The sequence below is a fragment of the Salvelinus fontinalis genome, chromosome 17 (assembly GCF_029448725.1).
Source record: "Salvelinus fontinalis isolate EN_2023a chromosome 17, ASM2944872v1, whole genome shotgun sequence".
NCBI classification, from domain to species: Eukaryota; Metazoa; Chordata; class Actinopteri; order Salmoniformes; family Salmonidae; genus Salvelinus; species Salvelinus fontinalis.
The window spans coordinates 46,199,920-46,223,635 of record NC_074681.1 but is presented as its reverse complement, the minus strand read 5'-3'; the positions used below and the strand labels follow the sequence as shown (position 1 = coordinate 46,223,635).

At 44.9% G+C, this 23,716-nt stretch overlaps 1 protein-coding gene across 1 annotated transcript in view; it reads right to left on the bottom strand.

The window, feature by feature from the left end:
- Window positions 1–2,371: 2,371 nt before the first annotated feature.
- Window positions 2,372–23,716, bottom strand: part of slc39a6 (solute carrier family 39 member 6) — a 34,664-nt gene continuing 13,319 nt past the window's right edge. Inside the window, exons 3-12 of the mRNA XM_055867609.1 lie at window positions 21,240–21,867; window positions 20,743–20,899; window positions 18,836–18,940; window positions 18,399–18,568; window positions 17,870–18,061; window positions 11,394–11,478; window positions 10,440–10,838; window positions 9,106–9,186; window positions 8,384–8,574; window positions 2,372–3,018 (exon numbers count right to left, since the gene is read on the bottom strand). Coding sequence (XP_055723584.1) covers window positions 2,866–3,018; window positions 8,384–8,574; window positions 9,106–9,186; window positions 10,440–10,838; window positions 11,394–11,478; window positions 17,870–18,061; window positions 18,399–18,568; window positions 18,836–18,940; window positions 20,743–20,899; window positions 21,240–21,867 — 2,161 coding nt within the window. The 3' untranslated portion in view covers window positions 2,372–2,865. The remainder of the gene's footprint in view (window positions 3,019–8,383; window positions 8,575–9,105; window positions 9,187–10,439; window positions 10,839–11,393; window positions 11,479–17,869; window positions 18,062–18,398; window positions 18,569–18,835; window positions 18,941–20,742; window positions 20,900–21,239; window positions 21,868–23,716) is intronic.

The window sequence follows — 23,716 nt, the reverse complement described above, 5'->3', positions numbered from 1 at the left end:
GTTGAGATCTGGAGACTGGCTAGGCCACTCCAGGACCTTGAAATGCTTCTTACGAAGCTACTCCTTTGTTGCCCGGGCGGGCTGTTTGGGATCATTGTCATGCTGAAAGACCCAGCCACGTTTCATCTTCAATGCCCTTGCTGATGGTAGGCTTTGTTACTTTGGTCCCAGCTCTCTGCAGGTCATTCACTAGGTCCCCCCATGTGGTTCTGGGATTTTTGCTCACCGTTCTTGTGATCATTTTGACCCCACGGGGTGAGATCTTGCATGGAGCCCCAGATCGAGGGAGATTATCAGTGGTCTTGTATGTCTTCCATTTCCTAATAATTGCTCCCACAGTTGACTTCTTCAAACCAAGCTGCTTACCTATTGCAGATTCAGTCTTCCCAGCCTGGTGCAGGTCTACAATTTTGTTTCTGGTGTCCTTTGACAGCTCTTTGGTCTTGGCCATAGTGGAGTTTGGATTGTGACTGTTTGAGGTTGTGGACAGGTGTCTTTTATACTGATAACAAGTTCAAACAGGTGCCATTAATACTGATAACGAGTGGAGGACAGAGGAGCCTCTTAAAAGAAGAAGTTACAGGTCTGTGAGAGCCAGAAATCTTGCTTGTTTGTAGCTGACCAAATACTTATTTTCCACCACAATTTGCAAATAAATTCATTAAAAATCCTACAATGTGATTTTCTGGATTTTTCCCCCTCATTTTGCCTGTCATAGTTGAAGTGTACCTATGATGAAAATTACAGGCCTCTCTCATCTTTTTAAGTGGGAGAACTTGCACAATTGGTGGCTGACAATACTTCCCCCCCACACTGTACATAAACACACAGTCCCTGCTACCGGCAAATGGATTTAGACTGCCATCCAGTGGTCACCAAGAGGTCAAATGACTAAACTCACATTTTCTCTGGAAGCAATTTTCAGTGGAAGGCTAGGGCGATATACCGTATACCAGGGTATTCCAAATACTGACGGTATGATTAAAAGTATAATAAGACATCTAAGATGTGTCAAATAAATGATATCCAGCTAATGCATTTGTCATGCTAACTTTAACACATTTCTTATGGAAGTAATGTTTTTGAGTTTAGCTAAGTGTCAAGATCAAGCTTCTTGGTTACAGCAGACATTCAAATTGTTTTGTGCCCCCCCCCCCTCCAAGTTATAATAGCGCCCCTTGTGTGCACTTCCAGCAATACAGAAGTGAACAGTATAAAAACCTGAATACTGCCCAGCCCTATTCAGTTGCACTCTGTCAATCGAGTTCAATGTCAGAGGACCTGCCCGAGCAGCATAGCTACTTTCAAGTTCCAGATCGAAAGTCTTTTCAATGTTCCCGTTACATTCTTGTGGGTGCAGTCATACTCTACTTATCCAGCGAGGCCAAAGAGGTGGTGGTAGGCAATAACTTTTATTTTCTTCTGGAATGTAAAGTAACACATATTACATCCAAAGCTGCCTGACGTACACAACAGTAAAATAAATGGCACACAAAATAGTTCTCTTCATGATGTACCTCTTCCTTAAACAGTGTGTGAAACAGATGAAAACATACATTTTTTTCCTGACCAAAGGTGTGGTTGTCTTTTCAAAACACGGCGAGATGAGATATTGGCACGATAACTTAAAAACATAATTCCACTTCGAGTGGCTTCATTCTGAACAGACATAGATCACACATTCATCATAGGACCTTTGAAAGAAGTTACCACTATAATCACTTAGTGAAGAGAAAATGTACTCATGTATCAGATCGATCGATATCTATCTAGTCCCATGACTGGATATCCTATTGACACTGGCTAAATTAACAAACTTAGGGATAGAGATGTCTAATAGACTACTTTCATGGGGAGAAAATGCTCAACACAGTGTTACTTGTGAGATACTGTACCTCGTAAATTAGCCTTGATTTGCAGAGCTATTTCAAACACATTTACAACCAACGTTCCTCTGTGAGGACAATGTAACAGACTTAAAAGACTGATCTAAGTCCCCCCCCCCCCCCCCCCACCGAGTATAGCACTATGCACACAATTCCCGAGGCATAGTGATATTAACTGCCCTTAAATTGGCTTGATTCGTTTTGATCGGGCATTTAAAGACTTGGTGCACTGTTACCAAGGAGGTGGGTTAGGTTGGGATTAAAACAGGCTCAAGCCGACTGGCACTTACAATGTTTAAAGTCACAACCTGTGGTACAGTGGCCCCGAAATTGGGCATGAAGCCTCCTTGCCCAATCAATGAGCTTTCACTTGACCCTTGTGGATTTGAAATAAACACAACATTAAAAGGATTGGCCCTTGTTCTGACGCCCACAAACAAAGCTTGTCCTTTCCAAACATCCCGTCAACAAAACACGATCCTCCATTTTGTTTTTTTTTGCTGTAAATCTTGACCAGAAATAAAACATGAAGCACACTGAGGGAAGACAGACAGCTACGCGACACCAAAAGGTTCGACAGACATAAAAAAACACATACAGAACACATGCCAATTGACATTTTTGCAACAGTTGAACCTTGACCAAAAATAAAATGTTCACACTAATCATTTCTTTTTCACTTCTTGGAGGAGAGGAGATGAGAGGGGAAAAACACCGTAATGGCTGACTCGTGATGTGGCCACTTGGCAGGTGAGACACACGGCGCTTGGTCCTGTCAGTTTGAGGAGTGTTTCTCAACACTGCTGGTGTTCCAAGGATGCCTGTGCATGTGGGCTTACAATCAAACTTAAGGCTACATTCTGTTCTAATCAACTAACCATGTTCAATTCATCTATTCCTTCTCCCAGTACCAGGTTCGGTTTGGAATCAAACCTGCAAACACAGGGGTCCTTGGAGACCAGGTTTGAGATCCATCAGTTTAGAGGTCTATTTCCAGCTGGATTTTATGTTCAAAGATTGCGATGAGCAGCATGATGCAGAAGCCCAACAGGATGCCTGCGTTCTGGAGCAGGAAGAAGCCGCAGTGGCTGAAGCCGTGGTCCCCAGCATCGTTGTGGAGCATCTCCGGGACCTGTGAAACGTCAAACATTGGTTTGTGCTGAATGGAACTTATCTGGTAAAGCAGCTTCTAATTCGAGGCATAGAATCAAGTAAACAAGTAAACATCCCCATTCTCCACCCTTCCGCTAAGTACGCAATTTTACACTTTCTTGAAAGAATTTAACAATGGTGGAAACGCTCTCCAACCAATAATTACACCAACCCTTTGCTTTTAAATGCATGATGGTAGGGGCTGACATGTGCAATATCCATATCACAAGAGATCCATATTTCTACTATATTTTGAAATGCCACTGAGCCGCTTGTAATGTACATTTGTGGTAACAGAAGCCTCCAATCACAGACGCACATTAAATTGTATTCCTGGTCGAGAAATTGCTCTTATGCAGCTTTGGAAGACATCGCATGCATTCAACATGGCCACAAGAGGTCAGACTTGAGAGGAATTAGCTGGGCTGTACAACAGTCAGCTGCCTGTGACAGCCCAGTCAGTCCCTACCTGATTCTCTCACGTACGTGTGTGTAACTGCTTCTCTCACGTACGTGTGTGTAACTGCTTCTCTCACGTACGTGCGTGTGTGTGTACGTGTACGTGTGTGTGTGTGTGTGTGTGTGTGTGTGTGTGTGTGTGTGTGTGTGTGTGTGTGTGTGTGTGTGTGTGTGTGTGTGTGTGTGTGTGTGTGTGTGTGAAGAGGCCATATGGTTCAGAGGGCCACTTATCAGCAAGCTAAGCAAAAGGCTAAGCAACAGTACAATGCTGTTTGCCTTGGTGGGATGGGTATTTTTGACAAGTCCTGCTGAACCAGCATAACAGATGGCAATGACTGTTGGTAAAAAAAAAACTCAATGTTGCTCTGTTGGTGGGAGGACAACTGACTACTGCTAAAAACACTGTATGGCCTGAAAATGAGGGGTGTAACAGTTCACCAACCCCACGGTTCGGTACGTATTGCCGTTTTGGGGTCATGGTTTCCGTTTAGCAGGAAAATGAAACGTCAACAGTTAAATGAACAAAAATGTTGTACAGTAAGTAAGTAAATGCAAAGTGTTGGTATTCCTGATTCCATACATTATCACGAGACATAATGACTGATGAGAGAACAAAAATCAGGAACACCAACACTTTGTATTTTCTTAAATTAAAAAACACACTATTACTCATCACTAAAATAAAGTGCAATATGCGTGTGAAATCAATATGTAAACATGGCTTAGACATTGTATAGGTCTAGGCTAAAATGTTTTCTTACAAACAGAAAGAAATATGTGCACTTGTGTGACTTTCATAAAGGGTGTGTAGCACAGTACTTCTCATTTCCCACTCCGGTATAATGTGATATCACAGTGCCTTCAGAAAGTCTTCTTGGGTATCACGCTACAAGCTTGGCACACCTGCATTTGGGGAGTTTCTTCCATTTTTCTCTGCAGATCCTCTCTGCAGATCCTTTACATGTAAAAATGTGTCGTTCTGCCCCTGAACAAGGCAGTTAACCCAGTGTTCACCAGTAGGCCGTCATTGTAAATAAGAATTTGTTCTTAACTGACTTGCCTAGTTAAGTAAATTTAAAAAAAAGTAACGAGTACTTTTGGGTGTCAGAGAAAATGTTTGGAGTAAAAAGTACATTATTTTCTCTAGGATTATAGGGAAGTAAAAGCAAAAGTTGTCAGCTCAGGGATTCTATCCAGCATCCTTTCGGTTACTGGCCCAACACTCTAACCACTAGGCTCCCTGCTGCCCCAATATATCTGTACTTTATTATTTATATTTTGGACAACTTTTGCTTTTACTTCCCTACAATCCTACAGAAAATAATGTACTTTTTACTCCAAACATTTTCTCTGACACCAAAAAGTACTCATTACATTTTTAATGCTTAGCAGGACAGAAAATGGTCCAATTCACACACTTCTCAAGATAACATCCCTGGTCATCCCCCTACTGCCTCTGATCTGGCGGACTCAAACACAAATGCTTAGTTTGTCTGAGTGTACCCCTGGCTATCCGTAAATATCCTCATCTCTCCCAAGTGGTCATTCTCTCTTTCTCCCCTTACCCATCTGTCTATCGCCTCCTTTGAATTCCATGCTGTCACAGTTACCAGCCCTTTCAAGCTTAACATCCTTATCATTTATCGCCCTCCAGGTTCCCTTGGAGAGTTCATCAATGAGCTTGATGCCTTGATAAGCTCCTTTCCTGAGGACGGCTCACCTCTCACAGTTCTGGGTGACTTTAACCTCCCCATGTCTACCTTTGACTCATTCCTCTCCGCCTCCTTCTTTCCACTCCTCTCCTCTTTTGACCTCACCCTCTCACCTTCCCCCCCTACTCACAAGGCAGGCAATACGCTTGACCTCATCTTTACTAGATGCTGTTCTTCCACTAACCTCATTGCAACTCCCCTCCAAGTCTCCGACCACTACCTTGTATCCTTTTCCCTCTCGCTCTCATCCAACACTTCCCACACTGCCCCTACTCGGATGGTATCGCGCCGTCCCAACCTTCGCTCTCTCTCCCCCGCTACTCTCTCCTCTTCCATCCTATCATCTCTTCCCTCTGCCCAAACCTTCTCCAACCTATCTCCTGATTCTGCCTCCTCAACCCTCCTCTCCTCCCTTTCTGCATCCTTTGACTCTCTATGTCCCCTATCCTCCAGGCCGGCTCGGTCCTCCCCTCCCGCTCCGTGGCTCGACGACTCATTGCGAGCTCACAGAACAGGGCTCCGGGCAGCCGAGCGGAAATGGAGGAAAACTCGCCTCCCTGCGGACCTGGCATCCTTTCACTCCCTCCTCTCTACATTTTCCTCTTCTGTCTCTGCTGCTAAAGCCACTTTCTACCACTCTAAATTCCAAGCATCTGCCTCTAACCCTAGGAAGCTCTTTGCCACCTTCTCCTCCCTCCTGAATCCTCCTCCCCCTCCCCCCCCCCTCCTCCCTCTCTGCAGACGACTTCGTCAACCATTTTGAAAAGAAGGTCGACGACATCCGATCCTCGTTTGCTAAGTCAAACGACACCGCTGGTTCTGCTCACACTGCCCTACCCTGTGCTTTGACCTCTTTCTCTCCTCTCTCTCCAGATGAAATCTCGCGTCTTGTGACGGCCGGCCGCCCAACAACCTGCCCGCTTGACCCTATCCCCTCCTCTCTTCTCCAGACCATTTCCGGAGACCTTCTCCCTTACCTCACCTCGCTCATCAACTCATCCCTGACCGCTGGCTACGTCCCTTCCGTCTTCAAGAGAGCGAGAGTTGCACCCCTTCTGAAAAAACCTACACTCGATCCCTCCGATGTCAACAACTACAGACCAGTATCCCTTCTTTCTTTTCTCTCCAAAACTCTTGAACGTGCCGTCCTTGGCCAGCTCTCCTGCTATCTCTCTCAGAATGACCTTCTTGATCCAAATCAGTCAGGTTTCAAGACTAGTCACTCAACTGAGACTGCTCTTCTCTGTATCACGGAGGCGCTCCGCACTGCTAAAGCTAACTCTCTTTCCTCTGCTCTCATCCTTCTAGACCTATCGGCTGCCTTCGATACTGTGAACCATCAGATCCTCCTCTCCACCCTCTCCGAGTTGGGCATCTCCGGCGCGGCCCACGCTTGGATTGCGTCCTACCTGACAGGTCGCTCCTACCAGGTGGCGTGGCGAGAATCTGTCTCCTCACCACGCGCTCTCACCACTGGTGTCCCCCAGGGCTCTGTTCTAGGCCCTCTCCTATTCTCGCTATACACCAAGTCACTTGGCTCTGTCATAACCTCACATGGTCTCTCCTATCATTGCTATGCAGACGACACACAACTAATCTTCTCCTTTCCCCCTTCTGATGACCAGGTGGCGAATCGCATCTCTGCATGTCTGGCAGACATATCAGTGTGGATGACGGATCACCACCTCAAGCTGAACCTCGGCAAGACGGAGCTGCTCTTCCTCCCGGGGAAGGACTGCCCGTTCCATGATCTCGCCATCACGGTTGACAACTCCATTGTGTCCTCCTCCCAGAGCGCTAAGAACCTTGGCGTGATCCTGGACAACACCCTGTCGTTCTCAACTAACATCAAGGCGGTGGCCCGTTCCTGTAGGTTCATGCTCTACAACATCCGCAGAGTACGACCCTGCCTCACACAGGAAGCGGCGCAGGTCCTAATCCAGGCACTTGTCATCTCCCGTCTGGATTACTGCAACTCGCTGTTGGCTGGGCTCCCTGCCTGTGCCATCAAACCCCTACAACTCATCCAGAACGCCGCAGCCCGTCTGGTGTTCAACCTTCCCAAGTTCTCTCACGTCACCCCGCTCCTCCGCTCTCTCCACTGGCTTCCAGTTGAAGCTCGCATCCGCTACAAGACCATGGTGCTTGCCTACGGAGCTGTGAGGGGAACGGCACCTCAGTACCTTCAGGCTCTGATCAGGCCCTACACCCAAACAAGGGCACTGCGTTCATCCACCTCTGGCCTGCTCGCCTCCCTACCACTGAGGAAGTACAGTTCCCGCTCAGCCCAGTCAAAACTGTTCGCTGCTCTGGCACCCCAATGGTGGAACAAACTCCCTCACGACGCCAGGACAGCGGAGTCAATCACCACCTTCCGGAGACACCTGAAACCCCACCTCTTCAAGGAATACCTAGGATAGGATAAAGCAATCCTTCTGCCCCCCCCCCCCCCCTTAAAAGATTTAGATGCACTATTGTAAAGTGGTTGTTCCACTGGATGTCATTAGGTGAATGCACCAATTTGTAAGTCGCTCTGGATAAGAGCGTCTGCTAAATGACTTAAATGTAAATGTAAATGTAAAAAACTAAAGATAATTGTGCCGTCTAGTCTGCTTAATTTAAGGAATTTGAAACGATTCTTACCTTTTATCTTGATATTTAAGTATATTTTTGCAATTACATTTACCTTTCTATTGGTGTTTTTTTATATTTAAAACCAAATACTTTTACTCAAGGAGTATTTCAATGGGTGACTTTCACTTGAGTCATTTTCTATTAAAAGGTATCTTTACTTTTACTCAAGTATTACAGTTAGGTACTTTTTCCACCACTGTAACTAGTTCCCGGCTGCGCCTCACAAAAAAGAAAGTTTGAAACGCAGCAATTAAGATGCAAATTTTGATCACAACGTGAGCATAGGCATAGCCTATAGGCCTAAAGTTTTTATTTAAAAAAAATGTATGTACAGAGGTCCCTGTATGAACAGTTCGGGTACGAATATGTGTACCGTTACACCCCTACTGAATATGACTATGGCTTGCGCAAAACATTTATTAAAGTATGTCCAATAACGCTATCATTTACAAAGCTACACCATCTTCATTACAATGTCCTTTCAAGAACCTGCGAGTACACAGACATGCATGTTAATAATGTTCAAACCGTGGGACTTACCATGTCCACCAGGGCAACATACATGAAGAGCCCGGCGGTGAGGGCGAAGATCCACATGCAGATGTTGTCAGCGTAGTGCCCAATGAGGATGCCCGTGATCATGCCCAGGTACGCCATCATGGCAGACAGCATGTTGTAGAGAATGGCCTGTCGCACTGTCATGCCAGCCTTCAACAGCACAGCGAAGTCACCTAAGGGGGAGGAAGGATGCAAGGCTTTAGGACACATGGGCCGGAGAAAAAGATGCAGCAATTCAATCTGAGCAGTGCACTGGGGCAGGGCCGAGGCAGCGATTTTTTTCTAAATTCCTTTAGCAGCGGCACTGCACCAATGTTAAATTGTTGCCAAACCCCCAAAACATGGAACATGAAAAAATATTTCTGAATAGGCGCACTTTCAAGATGCTAAAGCTGTCCACGAAGACAATCCCATAGTAGTAAGCTTTTCTATTGGTCAGCTTGTCGTTGTGCGTTCTATGAGAGAGAAAAACATTCCTCGAAGTGCTTTCAAATTGCAAGTGCTACTGCCAGAGGGAGAGAAACATGCAAAAGCCCAGTCATTGCACAACATTTTGATGCAATTGGGGAAAACCACACCTTTGAAAGCAGTGTTGACGGCTACTGTTAAAATAAAATAAGAGGGGGTGTTCATTCAACATCAAAAGTGTCCAACCTCAAGTTAAAATGACAGCTGTAAGTATTGGCTAGGCCGTTTCGTCTTACCCAGCTCGTGAGGCAGTTCATGGCAGAACACGGCCACCGACGTACTGAGGCCACTGGACAGCCCTTCCGTGAACGCCGCCCCTGTCATAAGTCATTAAGAAACATTAAATAACCGTAAAACCCTTCATTATGGGTCATAAAGATTGAGTTGAATAATGTAAACAAAATCAATGTTTATTGGTCGCGTACACAGTTTAGCAGTTGTTATATCGGGTGCAGCGAAATGCTTATGTTACTAGCGCCTAACAATTAAAATAAGAATTTAAAAAATACAGCAGGGTGATTACTGTAGCAGTAATCAAATGCAATCTATACGCAGCTACAAAAGATAGAGTAAGCCATGTAAAGAATCCAGTGTATAAATAAATATGCAGTGTGTATAAACAGTAACTAAAATACAATGTACAGTGGTAGAAATACTACGATGAGCTGTCAGACATACAGTATTTCAATAGTGCGAAACGGGAAGTGATCAACGGTTAAATGTCTATAGCGTGGGACAGCAGCCTTGGCTGTGGGAGCATGTACGCGAGCGTGTGTGAGTATGTGGTGTGTGTGTGTGATAGCTTGTGTGTGTCGTGTGGGAGTGCGTCACCTGGTAGACGGCTAGTGATGGCTGTTCAACAGCGATGAACTAGACATAATACTTTTAAATATCAGATCTTGACAAAAACAGCAGATACAAAAAGAGTGAAGTTTCTCCCTCTTAAGCCATGGGTATAAAGTGTTCAAACCTAAGAGTATGTTAAACCGAAGAATATGTAGGTTCAAATTACATTTCTCCTAAATCCTCATGTATAGTCATGACTAGTACTACTGGCGGTTAAGAGCATTTGGCCAGTAACCGAAAAGTCGCTGGTTCGAATCCAAAGGTGGGAGGAAAGAAAATCTGCCGTTGTGCCCTTGAGCAAGACAGTTAACCCAAAAACAACAACTGCTCCCTGGGATCCAATGATGTGGACTTTGATGAAGGCAGCCCCCCCCCCCCCCCCCCCCCTCTGACACAGAGGGATTGGGTTAAATGTGGAAGACATTTAGGTTGAATGCATTCAGTTGTGCAACTGACTAGGTATTACCTTTCCCTTTACAAAAATGTTAAAGAAATAATGTTTCTGCACAGCACTTTGAGAGATCAGCCGATGGAAGAAGGGCTATATAAATACATTTGATTGATTGATTCTATGATAGCGCAAACTCATTTCTCTCTTCGTCAACTTATTTATATCATCCTCAAATAGCTGAAAAGAAAAACAAACATTAAAACAGCATTATCACACTATTATCAAACTGACGCTTTCCCCTTGTATTGAGGTCAAGTTAAAACGTCAACCCACCGATGGCCAGGCCGTCACTGAAGTTGTGCAGCCCGTCGCCCATGATAACCATCCAGGCCAGCGTGGCCACACCAGCCTGCTGGAAGTGTTGTTCCGAATACGAATGCGAGTGGCTGTGTGGATGGTGGTTCTGAGAGTGGTGGTGGTGCAGGATGTGATGGTATTCGTGGTGGTGGTGGTGCAGGTTGTCTGCCTCGCCCACCGTGTCGTGGAAGTGGGAGTGGCACTTGTTCTCACAGTCCCCTGCTGTGTAGGTGGCAGCAGCCGCCGAGCCCGACACGGAGGCGTAGCCCTCGGGTGAGGTGGCGGGCGCCAGCATTACCTCCTCCTCCTCGCTGCCCCGGTGGAGTCCATCGCTGTGGTGGTCGCCGAAGTTGCCACCTCCGTTAATATTCACATCTTTGGGGGATAGGGACACGACAGAAGGCAGGGTTAATTGTTTTGTGTGGGGGGGTTTTTTGAGTGGGAATTCTCACTCATTTCTGTATTTTTCATGTTTATTGGAAAGAGACAGTGAGAGAAGCAAAGTTAGGCGGACAGTGTGTGTTAGAAATGGCATGGGTCGGATTCGAACTCACAAACACTAGCATCAATGTGCGCCGAAGGTAATCGCTAACCAACAACACATGGTCGTTTAAATGTTAATCCTTTGGTCTTTTTGTCTGGGTTCTGACGCAAGGACAATGTCTTACTGGTGAAAATTAGCCTTTGAGCTAAATCTGGCACATGCGTTACATAAATGCTGATTAAAAGTGAATTATCCCTGTCAAATAGACGTCATAAAAATAAAGTAAGTAAAAAGGTTGGTTGCATGCATTGTCAATAAATGTTAGGATTATAAAACTCGGAAGTCAAACTATTGGTCTCTGCATCTGTGTTTTAACGCACTGAGACAGAGTGAATGTTGTCACATCGTTTGTTAAACGTCTCCACAACGATCTCTTTCAGATTGACCTTCAATTGGCTTTAGGTCGTTCTCCTCCAGTCCCGGTAGTTTCTCAGGATCCACCTTGTCATCGTTCTGGTCATATTTCTTCACCTGTTTGGTTAATAGGAGATGAATAGTGGTAAGAACAAAGACAATCATCACATTTATGTAAATGATCATTGCTATCCGTAAACCAATTCTGCAGATCGCAACATACATGAAATCAAAAGGCAGAAATACAAATACAAGATGCTGAATGATGGAACCATGCAGTCGTAACGGGATTTCCCCTAGGATTGTTTTCAGCGGTGGTGAAAAGGGTGAGGGGGCATTGCTACTAGTATAAGTACAACGAGACGCTAGCTGTTCCCATTCATCGAATTGACTATCCATTTAAAAGCGTGTCTCGGCAGAAATACTGTACACACACGTCTTGTGTAACTAACCTTGTGGGGATACACAATTCAGTCCCATTCAAAATCCTATTTTACCTAACCCCAACCCTAAAACTAACCTTAACCCCCTAGAAATAGCATTTCACAGTGTGGAGACTAAGAAAAGTTCCCCAGTTTGTAAAACAAGTATAGTACCACAAGTATAGTTAAACACACACACACACGTACAAACATTAACAACGCCTTCCTAATATTGAGTTGCACCACCTCCCCCCTTTTGCCCTTAGAACAGCCTCTACAATAGCCCGTTTAAAGGGCACTTCAATCTTTTGTCTTGCCCATTTACCCTCTGAAAGGCACAAATAGACAATCCATGTCTCAATTGTCTAAAGGCTTAACAATCCTTCTTTAACCCATCTCCTCCCCTTCATCTACACCAGTGCTTCCCAAACTTTTTATAGTCCCGTGCCCCTTCAAACATTCAACCTCCAACTGCGTACCGCCTCCCCTCTAGCACCAGGGTCAGCGCACTCTCAAATGTTGTTTTATGTCATCATTGTAAGCCTGCCACACACACACACACACACACCCACACTTTACAATACATGAGTTTGTCACTTCCCATGAGCCAGGGTGTGACAAAGAGCTCTTACAGGACCAGGGCACAAATAACAATATAATAATAATGTAGCTCTTTATTTAACCATCTTACATACAAAACCTTAATAATTATTCAAAAATAACTCACCACAGGTCAATGAGAAGGGTGTGCTTGAAAGGATGCACATTACAACCCAACATTGCAGAGTTTGAGAGAGTCTCAGTCTTAAATCATTTTCCACACAGTCTGTGCCTGTATTTAGTTAATGCTAGTGAGGGCCGAGAATCCACTCACACAGGTAAGTGGTTGCAAAGAGCATCAGTGTCTTAACAGCACAATTTGCCAAGGCAGGATACTCTGAGCGCATCCCTATCCAGAAATCTGGCAGTAGCTTCTGATTAAATAACATTTTCACAGAACCACTTGTTACAATTTTGATGAGGCGCTCTTGTTCAGATATCGGTAAGTGGACTGAAGGCAAGGCATAAAAGGGATAACGAATCCAGCTGTTTGTGTCATGTTTCGAAAAAGTACCTGCGTAATTGCGTACTCAACTCACTCAGTGCTTCGCTATATATCACATTTAACATTGTCCGTAAGCGTAAGAGTTAATTTGCACACAAAAGTATCATACAATGATGGAAAGACCTGTGTGTTGTCCTTGTTAATGCAAACACATTTCTGTGAAATCAAACTGTCCACTTAGGAAGCAACACTGATTGACAATAAATTTCACATGCTGTTGTGCAAATGGAATAGACAAAAGGTGGAAATTATAGCCAATTAGCAAGACACCCCCAAAAACAGGAGTGATTCTGCAGGTGGTGACCACAGACCACTTCTCAGTTCCTATGCTTCCTGGCTGATGTTTTGGTCACTTTTGAATGCTGGCGGTGCTCTCACTCTAGTGGTAGCATGCTCTGGACACTACACTGACAGACACAGCAAACCTTTTTGCCACAGTTCTCATTGATGTGCCATCCTGGATGAACTGCATTACCTGAGCCACTTGTGTGGGTTGTAGACTCCGTCTCATGCTACCACTAGAGTGAGAGCACCGCCAGCATTCAAAAGTGACCAAAACATCAGCCAGGAAGCATAGGAACTGAGAAGTGGTCTGTGGTCACCACCTGTAGAATCACTTCTGTTTTGGGGGGGGTCTTGCTAATTGCCTATAATTTCCACCTTTTGTCTATTCCATTTGCACAACAGCATGTGAAATTTATTGTCAATCAGTGTTGCTTCCTAAGTGGACAGTTTGATTTCACAGAAGTGTGATTGACTTGGAGTTACATTGTGTTGTTTAAGTGTTCCCTTTATTTTTTTGAGCAGTGTAGTTCTGGAGTCCCTGTAATCCTAGATTCAGCTCATTCAGGCGAGAAAAAACGTCACCCAGATAGGCCAGTCATGTGAGAAACTGGTCATCATGCAAGCGGTCAGACAAGTGAAAGTTATGGTCAGTAAAGGAAACTTTAAGCTCGTTTCTCAATAATAAAAAAAAATGTGGCAATACTTTGCCCCTTGATAACCAGCGCACTTCTGTATGTTGTAAAAGTGTTACATGGTCCATGCCCATATCCTTTTGCAAAGAGCAGAAAATACAGTTCAGGGACCTTGCTTTATTAAAGTTAACCATTTTTCACAGTGTCCAAAACGTATTTCAAGCTGTCAGGCATTCCTTTGGCAGCAAGAGCCTCTCGTGGATGCTGCAGTGTACCCAAGTTGCGTCGGGAGCAAATGCATCCATGCGCATTATCCCTCCACTGTCTCCATGTCATGGCTGTTGCGCCATCAATACGGATACCAACATGAGCAGCAGCTACAGTTGGCTACATACGGACCATTTGTGGAATTCGCGAGAATCGCATTTTTATTTGGGGTACCCCGAACGGCATTGCGTACCCCAGTTTGGGAATATCTGATCTACACTGATTCAAGTGCATTTAATAAGACACATCAGTAATCAATCATTGCTTTCACCAACAGTTGAAGTCGGAAGATCACATATACTTCGGTTGGAGTCATTAAAACTAATTTTCAACCACTCCACAAATGTATTGTTAAACAAACTATAGTTTTGGCAAGTCGGTTAGGACATATACTTTGTGCATGACACAAGTAATTTTTCCAACAATTGTTTACAGACAGATTATTTCATTTATAGTTCACAGTATCACAATTCCAGTGGGTCAGAAGTTTCCATACACCAAGTTGACTGTGCCTTTAAACCGCTTGGAAAATTCCATAAAATTATGTCATGGCTATAGAAGCTTCTGATAGGATAATTGACCTAATTTGAGTCAATTGGAGGTGTATCTGTGGATGTATTTCAAGGCCTACCTTCAAACTCAGTGCCTCTGCTTGACATCATGGGAAAATCAAAAGAAATCAGCCAAGACCTCAGAAAACCAATTGAAGACCACAAGTCTGGTTCATCCTCGGGAGCAATTTCCAAACGCCTGAAGGTACCACGTTCATCTGTACAAACAATAGTACGCAAGTATAAACACCATGGGACCACGCAGCCGTCACACCGCTCAGGAATGAGACGTGTTCTGTCTCCTAGAGATGAACGTACCTTGGTGTGAAAGTGCAAATCAATCCCAGAGCAACAGCAAAGGACCTTGTGAAGACGCTGGAGGAAACAGGTACAAAAGTATCTATATCCACATAACCTGAAAAGCCACTCAGCAAGAAAGAAGACACTGCTCCAAAACCGCCATAAAAAAGCCAGACTACGGTTTGCAACTGCACATGGGGACAAAGATCGTACTTTTTGGAGAAATGTCCTCTGGTCTGATGAAACAAAAATAGAACTGTTTGCCATAATTACCATCGTTATGTTTGGAGGAAAAAGGGGCAGGCTTGCAATCCGAAGAACACCATCCCAATCGTGAAGCACGGGGGTGGCAGCATCATTTTGTGGGGGTGCTTTGCTGCAGGAGGGACTGGTGCACTTCACAAAATAGATGGTATCATGAGGTAGAAAAATACTTCCAAAGTTGTGGCAAAATGGCTTAAGGACAACAAAGTCAAGGTATTGTCAAATGTTCTATAGCCCTGACCTCAATCCTATAGAACATTTGTGGGCAGAACTGAAGAAGCGTGTGCGAGCAAGGAGGCCTAAAAACCTGACTCAGTTACACCAGCTCTGTCACGAGGAATGGGCCAAAATTCACCCAACTTATTGTGGAAGGCTACCCAAAACATTTGACCCAAATTAAACAATTTAAAGGCAATGCTACCAAATACTAATTGAGTGTATGTATACTTTGACCCACTGGGAATGTGACGAAAGAAATCAAATCTGAAATAAATCAATCAATCTCTACTATTATTCTGACATTTCAACATTCTTAAAATAAAAGTGGTGATCCTAACTGACCTAAGACAGGGATTTTTACTTTGATTAAATGTCAGGAATTGTGAAAAACTGAGTGTAAATGTATTTGGCTAAGGTGTATGTAAACTTCTGACTTCAACTGTATAGTTAAACACACACACACAGACTGAGTGTACCAAATATTAAGAACACCTGCTCTATCCATGACACTGACCAGGTGAAAGCTATGATCCCTTATTGATGTCACTTGTTAAATCCATTTCAATCAGTGTAGATGAAGGGGAGGAGACAGGTTAAAGAATAATTTAAGCCTTGAGACATGGATTGTGTATGTGTGCCATTCAGAGGGTGAATGGGCAAGACAAAAGATTTAAGTGCCCTTGAGCGGGGTATGGTAGTATGTGCCAGGCGCACCGGTTTGTGTCAAGAACTGCAAAGGTGCTGGGTTTGTCAGACTCAACAGTTTCCAGTGAGTATCAAGAATGGTCCACCAACCAAAGGACATCCAGCCAACTTCACACAACTGTGGGAAGCATTGGAGTCAACATGGGCCAGAATTAGAGGTCGACCGATTAAATCGGGGCCGATTTCAAGTTTTCATAACAATCGGAAGCATGGTCAGAATCAGTCAGAATCAGTCAGTCAGAATCAGTCAGTCAGTCTCAGTCAGTCAGTCAGTCTCAGTCAGTCAGTCAGAATCAGTCAGTCAGAATCAGTCAGTCAGAATCAGTCAGTCAGTCAGAATCAGTCAGTCAGTCAGAATCAGTCAGTCAGAATCAGTCAGTCAGAATCAGTCAGTCAGAATCAGTCAGTCAGAATCAGTCAGTCAGTCAGAATCAGTCAGTCAGTCAGAATCAGTCAGTCAGTCAGAATCAGTCAGTCAGTCAGAATCAGTCAGTCAGTCAGAATCAGTCAGTCAGTCAGAATCAGTCAGTCAGTCAGAATCAGTCAGTCAGTCAGTCAGAATCAGTCAGTCAGAATCAGTCAGTCAGAATCAGTCAGCCAGAATCAGTCAGTCAGAATCAGCCAGAATCAGTCAGTCAGTCAGTCAGAATCAGTCAGTCAGAATCAGTCAGTCAGTCAGTCAGAATCAGTCAGTCAGTCAGTCAGAATCTGTCAGTCAGAATCTGTCAGTCAGAATCTGTCAGTCAGAATCTGTCAGTCAGAATCTGTCAGTCAGAATCTGTCAGTCAGAATCAGTCAGTCAGTCAGAATCTGTCAGTCAGTCAGAATCTGTCAGTCAGTCAGAATCTGTCAGTCAGTCAGAATCAGTCAGCCAGAATCAGTCAGTCAGAATCAGCCAGAATCAGTCAGTCAGTCAGTCAGAATCAGTCAGTCAGAATCAGTCAGTCAGTCAGTCAGAATCAGTCAGTCAGTCAGTCAGAATCTGTCAGTCAGAATCTGTCAGTCAGAATCTGTCAGTCAGAATCTGTCAGTCAGAATCTGTCAGTCAGAATCTGTCAGTCAGAATCAGTCAGTCAGAATCTGTCAGTCAGTCAGAATCTGTCAGTCAGTCAGAATCTGTCAGTCAGTCAGAATCTGTCAGTCAGTCAGAATCTGTCAGTCAGTCAGAATCTGTCAGTCAGTCAGAATCTGTCAGTCAGTCAGAATCTGTCAGTCAGTCAGAATCTCAGCCAGTCAGTCTAGTCTCTCTGTCGTCAGCCAGTCAGAATCTCAGCCAGCCAGCCACAGCCTCAGTCAGTCCCTCAGTCAGTCTCAGTGAGTCAGTCAGTCGCTCAGTGTCAGTCAGTCAATCAGTCTCTCTGTGCCAGTCTCTCTCAGTGCCAGTCTCTCTCAGTGCCAGTCTCTCTCAGTGTCAGTCTCTCTCAGTGTCAGTCTCTCTCAGTGTCAGTCTCTCTCAGTGTCAGTCTCTCTCAGTGTCAGTGAGTCAGTCTCTCAGACACACACACTATTTTTGCAGCGGTGACTACAATTTAGCAGCAGTGAGACACCGCTGCTATATGAATATAGGGGAAATACCCTGTAACTATACAATATCATTTTTTTTTAATCTTTCATTTTTTGCATTACAAATGAATTTTCACACCTATGTTTCCATACTGAATTATCAAAAATGAATAAACATTTCAGCAAATATATAAACATGAAGACTAAAACCACATCCGACACAATAGAAGCCACTCCTCGAAGAAACCCCCTGACCTTCTGTTTGTCCTTGTACATTTTGCCCAGTGTGAGGAAGTGCTCGATGAGGAACATGAAGTAGACTCCGCCCAGGGCAGTCAACCCCTTCCACACCCCGTCCAGGTTATGGTCCTCTTCCTCCTCCCCGTGGAGACCGTGCCCTGATGTCCTGTTCACAGAGTGCTGGTAGTGGTGGTGGCCCCCCTGAGACTGGTGGGGTTAGAGGAGGAGATGGGAATGTATGAGTGAGTGCGACTGAAGGATAGGAAGCAATAGGTGCATTTGTTTTAGCTCGCCAGAGCACCGGACAGGCAGTTTTTGTACAGACCATTCAAATTGGTCCTAAAGTGAAGGCAAGCTAAAACTAATGTAACCAATCATTGGGACTTTTTCCCCCCCTGATTCATGGCCATCTTGACTTAAGTCCAGCTCAGCACGATTAACAGGCCAGTCACATTGACCGAGCTTCACGTTTAGCTTTTAGGAACTACCCCCATGTTCTGCCCTAATATGTAGTGCCCCAAAGCAGTCATCTAGTGTGACTCACGTGAGGTATGAGGTGCAGGAAGGCGTCTCCGCTCAGCGTGCCCACAGCCAGCGCCACCAGGAAGCTGAGCAGGAACTTGAAGAAGACGCGGTTCATCAGCGGGATGAGCACCACGCCAGCCAAGGACAGCAGGCTGATGATGGTAATGGAGACAAAGCCGCCGGCCCACGCTAGAACAGATCCGGTTTTCCGGTTTTGATTAAAAGGTTCATCGATGCGAGTGAAACAGTGACATTTTAGCTCACCGCTAATTGCTGACGCAAAATGCCCCCGCCCCCCAAAGTATAATAGACAAACTGGTGTAACGGAATGAAATTAGCACAGTGAGAAACAGTTCACGACAACTAATAGATTCATCCCATCTGCCACAGAATTGGAGCGGCAGAATACAAAAGGAGGACACAAACACTGCCCCGAAATAATGCGGCGGTTCTTACCCGCTTGAATTGAGCCTACTTTCTTGTTTTCATTCACTTGATGGTCCTCGTGAGTGTGATCATGGTTGTGATGACCATGGTGATGGGGATCATTATGCTTGTGAACTGAAAGGGATAAAAAATTAAAAGAAATTAAAAACGTGATTAATACATCATAAGGCATTGCTAAAATGAATACGTGCGTAATAGTTTGAATCATTTTCTTTACATTATGCTGTAGTGGAGTGACATCTTCTTCAAAAATGTCATTATTGTCCAGGCACAACCGGACTTCATTAACAAGTTCAGGAGAAGCAACTTTGACTGGATATAAAAAGGAACAGATTGTGCCTTGAAAGCAAGCCACAAAAGAGTCACGAGGAACCATACTCTTCAGACGAGAAAATGGAGCTTGTGCAGATTTCCAGTATGCACTATTATCAACCTCGCAGTTAATATTTATCTAAAAAGGTACCAAAACGCACGTGAAACTCAAGGTCAAAGTCAAGAGACCTCGGCCACTTGATCGGTACTTGAGTGTTCAACTGACTTGCCATGGAATTCAATCAAAGCAGCTATCGTTACATTACATGTCATTGTTGTCTGCAAGTTGAATAAACCGAGGATACTGTAAAAAATGAAGAGATTCCTGCACACTGCTAGCTCACACAGTTCCCCTTTTGTTCTGACAAAGATTGGTTGACTGAAACATTGGCACTTCAAACAATTATTGCATTATGCGAGCACAGGTATCATATATTCCAAAGCACCTACCCGAGACTCCCGCTAGATTAGCAAGTGTATCCCATTTTTGTTATCACTTTCTGGCTAGACAGTGTAAGATGACTACACTTTCTGTAAGAGGGGATACCGGCTCTGTCGAGATTGTTTCGAAATCCATCCTCTGCTCGTCTCCTCCCCTTCAACAGCACTGATTGGAAAAGACCTGACAGGTGAAATCAATACAGTGCACAGTACGGCTGGCTTTGACCTGGACCCGGGTCCCCAATAGCGATGGTACTTAGGCTTACAAGTGTTTTAACCACGCATCATTCCTACAACAGCGGAAGATGTAACATGCGTTTCCCAAAGCATCACACAGAGAGAACGGCCACTAAGTGCGTCGTGCGTCGATACCGATGGGATCGAAAGGGAGCGCTGCTCCCGTATCAGCTTTCTCCATTCAAATAGTTCCTTAAGAATATAATTATTTCACAATACTGACGACGGATCAGCTTCAACAGAGATATTACCACCTACGGCTGCAAATATTGAGGCGGCTTATTCTAATGCTTACCCAATAAAAATTCCCTAAAAAAAAATCAGATTTGGCACATCATTGCACACGTTAGGCCACACGTCATGAAATATATTGAAAGAAATTACAGACAGTAGCCTACGTGTAGCAAAATAGAACTCGATTTGAAACCACCTATAGCCTACTGTTTATATGTTAATGCAGTCATCTCGGTTTCCATTTGAAGCATCGTTTTATACGTCACTTATCTGTATCAATTGCAAAGACATTGTCAACTTCATATTTGTAGGTTAACTTCAGAACAAAAAATTTTGGTGGTCACAGAGACGGATCAACTATGTGATTTTGTTTAGCGGAGCTCTTGTGTATTAAGTAAGGCGGGGGGGGCAAAAGAAAAAGCATCTTAAGACGCACTTAGCTGATCGATGAGTGGTCTGAGCTGGGCGCTAAAATTACAAGCGTTTTCAAGTGCAACATTAATAACGACGGTTGTGGTAAACAGCCTGGATATGTAACGATGCTCCCTATGAAGAGTCTAACCATGAACTTAGCCTTGAGATGCTTTTGGGAAACCGGGCCCTGGTCAGTTCTTTAAGATCAGTTCAATGAAATGAAGAGAAGAGGTCCGATTTTTTTCCCCCCGACAATTGCGAAAGAGCCATAATCATACCTTTGTTGACATGCTGGGGTGGTTGGTTGCCGTGCAGTATGCAGGACTTGGCATCGATCTGGTTGAGAAGGGCAGGGCACAGGTAGCCGAAGTCACTGAGAGACAGGGCCCCTTCGGCCATCCCGTGGGACGACAGGATACTGGAGGCATTCAAACACTAAAACACACAACGACGATGCAAATTAGGACCCAAAAATTGCATGTGACCAAATACACAAAATAAATACGATGCAAGCAGATACGGTATGACTGCTTGATGATTTGTCTTGACAAAGATATGAGAGAGAGAACCCGAGTAGAAAAATGTGGGACAATGAAATAACTGGAAGACGGAATTGAGTTCAAGCACATCAGATACCTAAATATGGGAAAAACATTTGTCATGTACAATGACAAATGTCGGAGTGCTATGTGCAATCGGAATTATGAGTATGAGAATGTTTGCGTGGTTCGAATATCAAACACCCCCGAACGTCACATTGCTGCCCAAATCATACCTCTGCTTTCTCCTGTATGTGATCTTGGCTCTGGTTGTGGAGGCTGTCCTGACCATGGCTGTGGTCATCATGACTGTGTTCATGATCATGGTTGTGATCATTATGGTCATTATCGTGGTCATGGTCGTATAAGTGCTGGTTATCCGAGCCCTCCGGCCTGACCATGGGTGGCTGCGTTTGGTTCTCAGCCCCCAGAGAGTTGCTGACCAGTATGACAGTGGTCAGACTAGCAGTGGGGGCTTCCCGCCGACTGCGCACTGCCTCAGTGGTGGTGCTAATCTCCTGCGCCGCGGTGGTTTTCTTCACATAGAGGTTATGGTGGGCATCCGAATTCTCCACTTTCTTCCCCAGGACAGGGTCATCTACTTTGGGCACCTTGGGGGTCTCGGGAACCTTTTTGGGCTCAATGGGGGGGCGGTGGGAGTGCTTTTGACGGTGTGTGCCATTGTGCTCGTCCTCGTGTTGGTGGTTACGGTGGTGGTTGTGGTGTCCATGCCGATGCCCCTCCGCTCCGTCGTCCTCGGGTCGCTCATGGTGTTGCACCATGACCTTTCGTATTCGGTCGAGTCCCACGTTTTCCAGCAGCCGCTTCAGGCCTGCCAGCGAAATGGTGCCATTCTCCCCGTACCTGTACAATTTCAAATAATGTAAATTTAGGCGTTATGCAGCTGAGTCTCATCACCTTTGTACACAGGTTCACACATTCAGAATGTGAATTTTAAAAATTGCTATATTATACCCTATTGAACACACTCAAGGTGTGCATATAGACCAGAAAAATGTTTTGAGCAAAAGGTTTTTGTTTTTTTACAACTGCAAACTTCAAGGAGTACGGCATTCAAGGAGTCGATCTGGTGGAAATCCATGATCTCGCCAACCTCCCCCTTGCCTAAAGGAACAGTAGAAGAAAGGCCCGTGTCTAGCTAAAGAATGGCACTGCGATGGATATCTGCTGTTTTACGGGCTTGTGTTGCTGATCGTAACTTTTTTTGGACATAATGAAGTCGCCATTGTTTCCTATGACTTAAAGTGCTTCTGGACATCAGAACAGTGATCACTAACAACGAGTCAGCAACGCGGGACATTCTGCTCAGGCCCTAATCCCAGAGACTCGGAAAAGACGGTGTAAGAGAGGCCAAAACCACGTCAGCTAATAAATAATGCGCCTCTACCCTCAGTTCTATTGGCGAACATACAATCACTTGAGAACAAACTGGATGACCTCTGTTCAAGACTATCCTATCAACAGAACCTGAAGAATTGTAACATCCTATGTTTCTAAGAGTTGTAGCTGAAACATGACAAGTAGCTGGTTTTTCTTTGCATCATCAAGACCATACAGCAGCATCGGGTAAGGTTAGCGTGGAGGGGTGTGTCTGTTAGCAACAGCTGGTGCGCGATCTCTAATATTAAGAAAGACTCAAGGTTCTGCTAGCCTGAGTTAGAATACCTCATGATAAGCCGTAGACCATTACGTTCACCAAGATATTTTTCTATATTTTTTCATAGCTGCCTATTACCGCCACAAACCGAAGCTGGCACTAAGACTGCACTCAACGAGCTGCATAGGGCCATAAGCAAACAAGAAAATGCTCATCCAGAGCCGGCGCTCATAGTGGCCGGTGATTTTAAACTGAAACCTGTTTGACCCAATTCCTACCAGCATGTCACCTGTGCAACTCTAGGAGACAAAACTCTCGATCACCTTTACTCCACACAATGGCATTGAGTAGTTTACCACATCAATCACCGGCTTCATTAAGAGCATTGATGACGTCATCCCCACAGTGACCGTACGTACATATCCCAACCAGAAGCCATGGATTACAGGCAACATGCACACTGACTTAAAGGCTAGAGCTGCCGCTTTCAAGGAGCGGGACACTAATCCGACGAACCATCAAAACAGGCACAGCTTCGATACAGGACTAAGATCGAATCCTACTTCGCCGGCTCTGACGCTCGTCGGATGCGACAGGGCTCGCAAACTATCACGGATTACAAAGGGAGCCCCAGCCGCGAGCTGCCCAGCGACGCAAGCCAACCAGACGAGCTAAACGCCTTCTATGCTAGGGTAGAGGCAAGCAACACTGAAGCATGCATGAGAGCGCCAGCTGTTCCGGACGACTGTGTGATCACGCTCTCCGTAGCCGATGTGAGTAAGACCTTTAAACAGGTCAACATTCACAAGGCCGCAGGGCCAGACAGACTACAAGGACGCATACTCAGAGAATGCACTGACCAGCTTGGCAAGTGTCTTCACTGAATTTTTTCATCCCCTCCCTGACCCAGTCTGTAATACCTACATGTTCCAAGCAGATCACCACAGTTCCTGTGCCCAAGAACTGAACTACAGGTCTTCTCAAATCCACCCGTACCCAAATATCTGAAATGCGAGCCGGATCCAGAATTCTAAACAATGTCACAGTTCTGGGTCGGATCTGACTAAAACAGGTTTTGGGAATGTGTAATTTTAA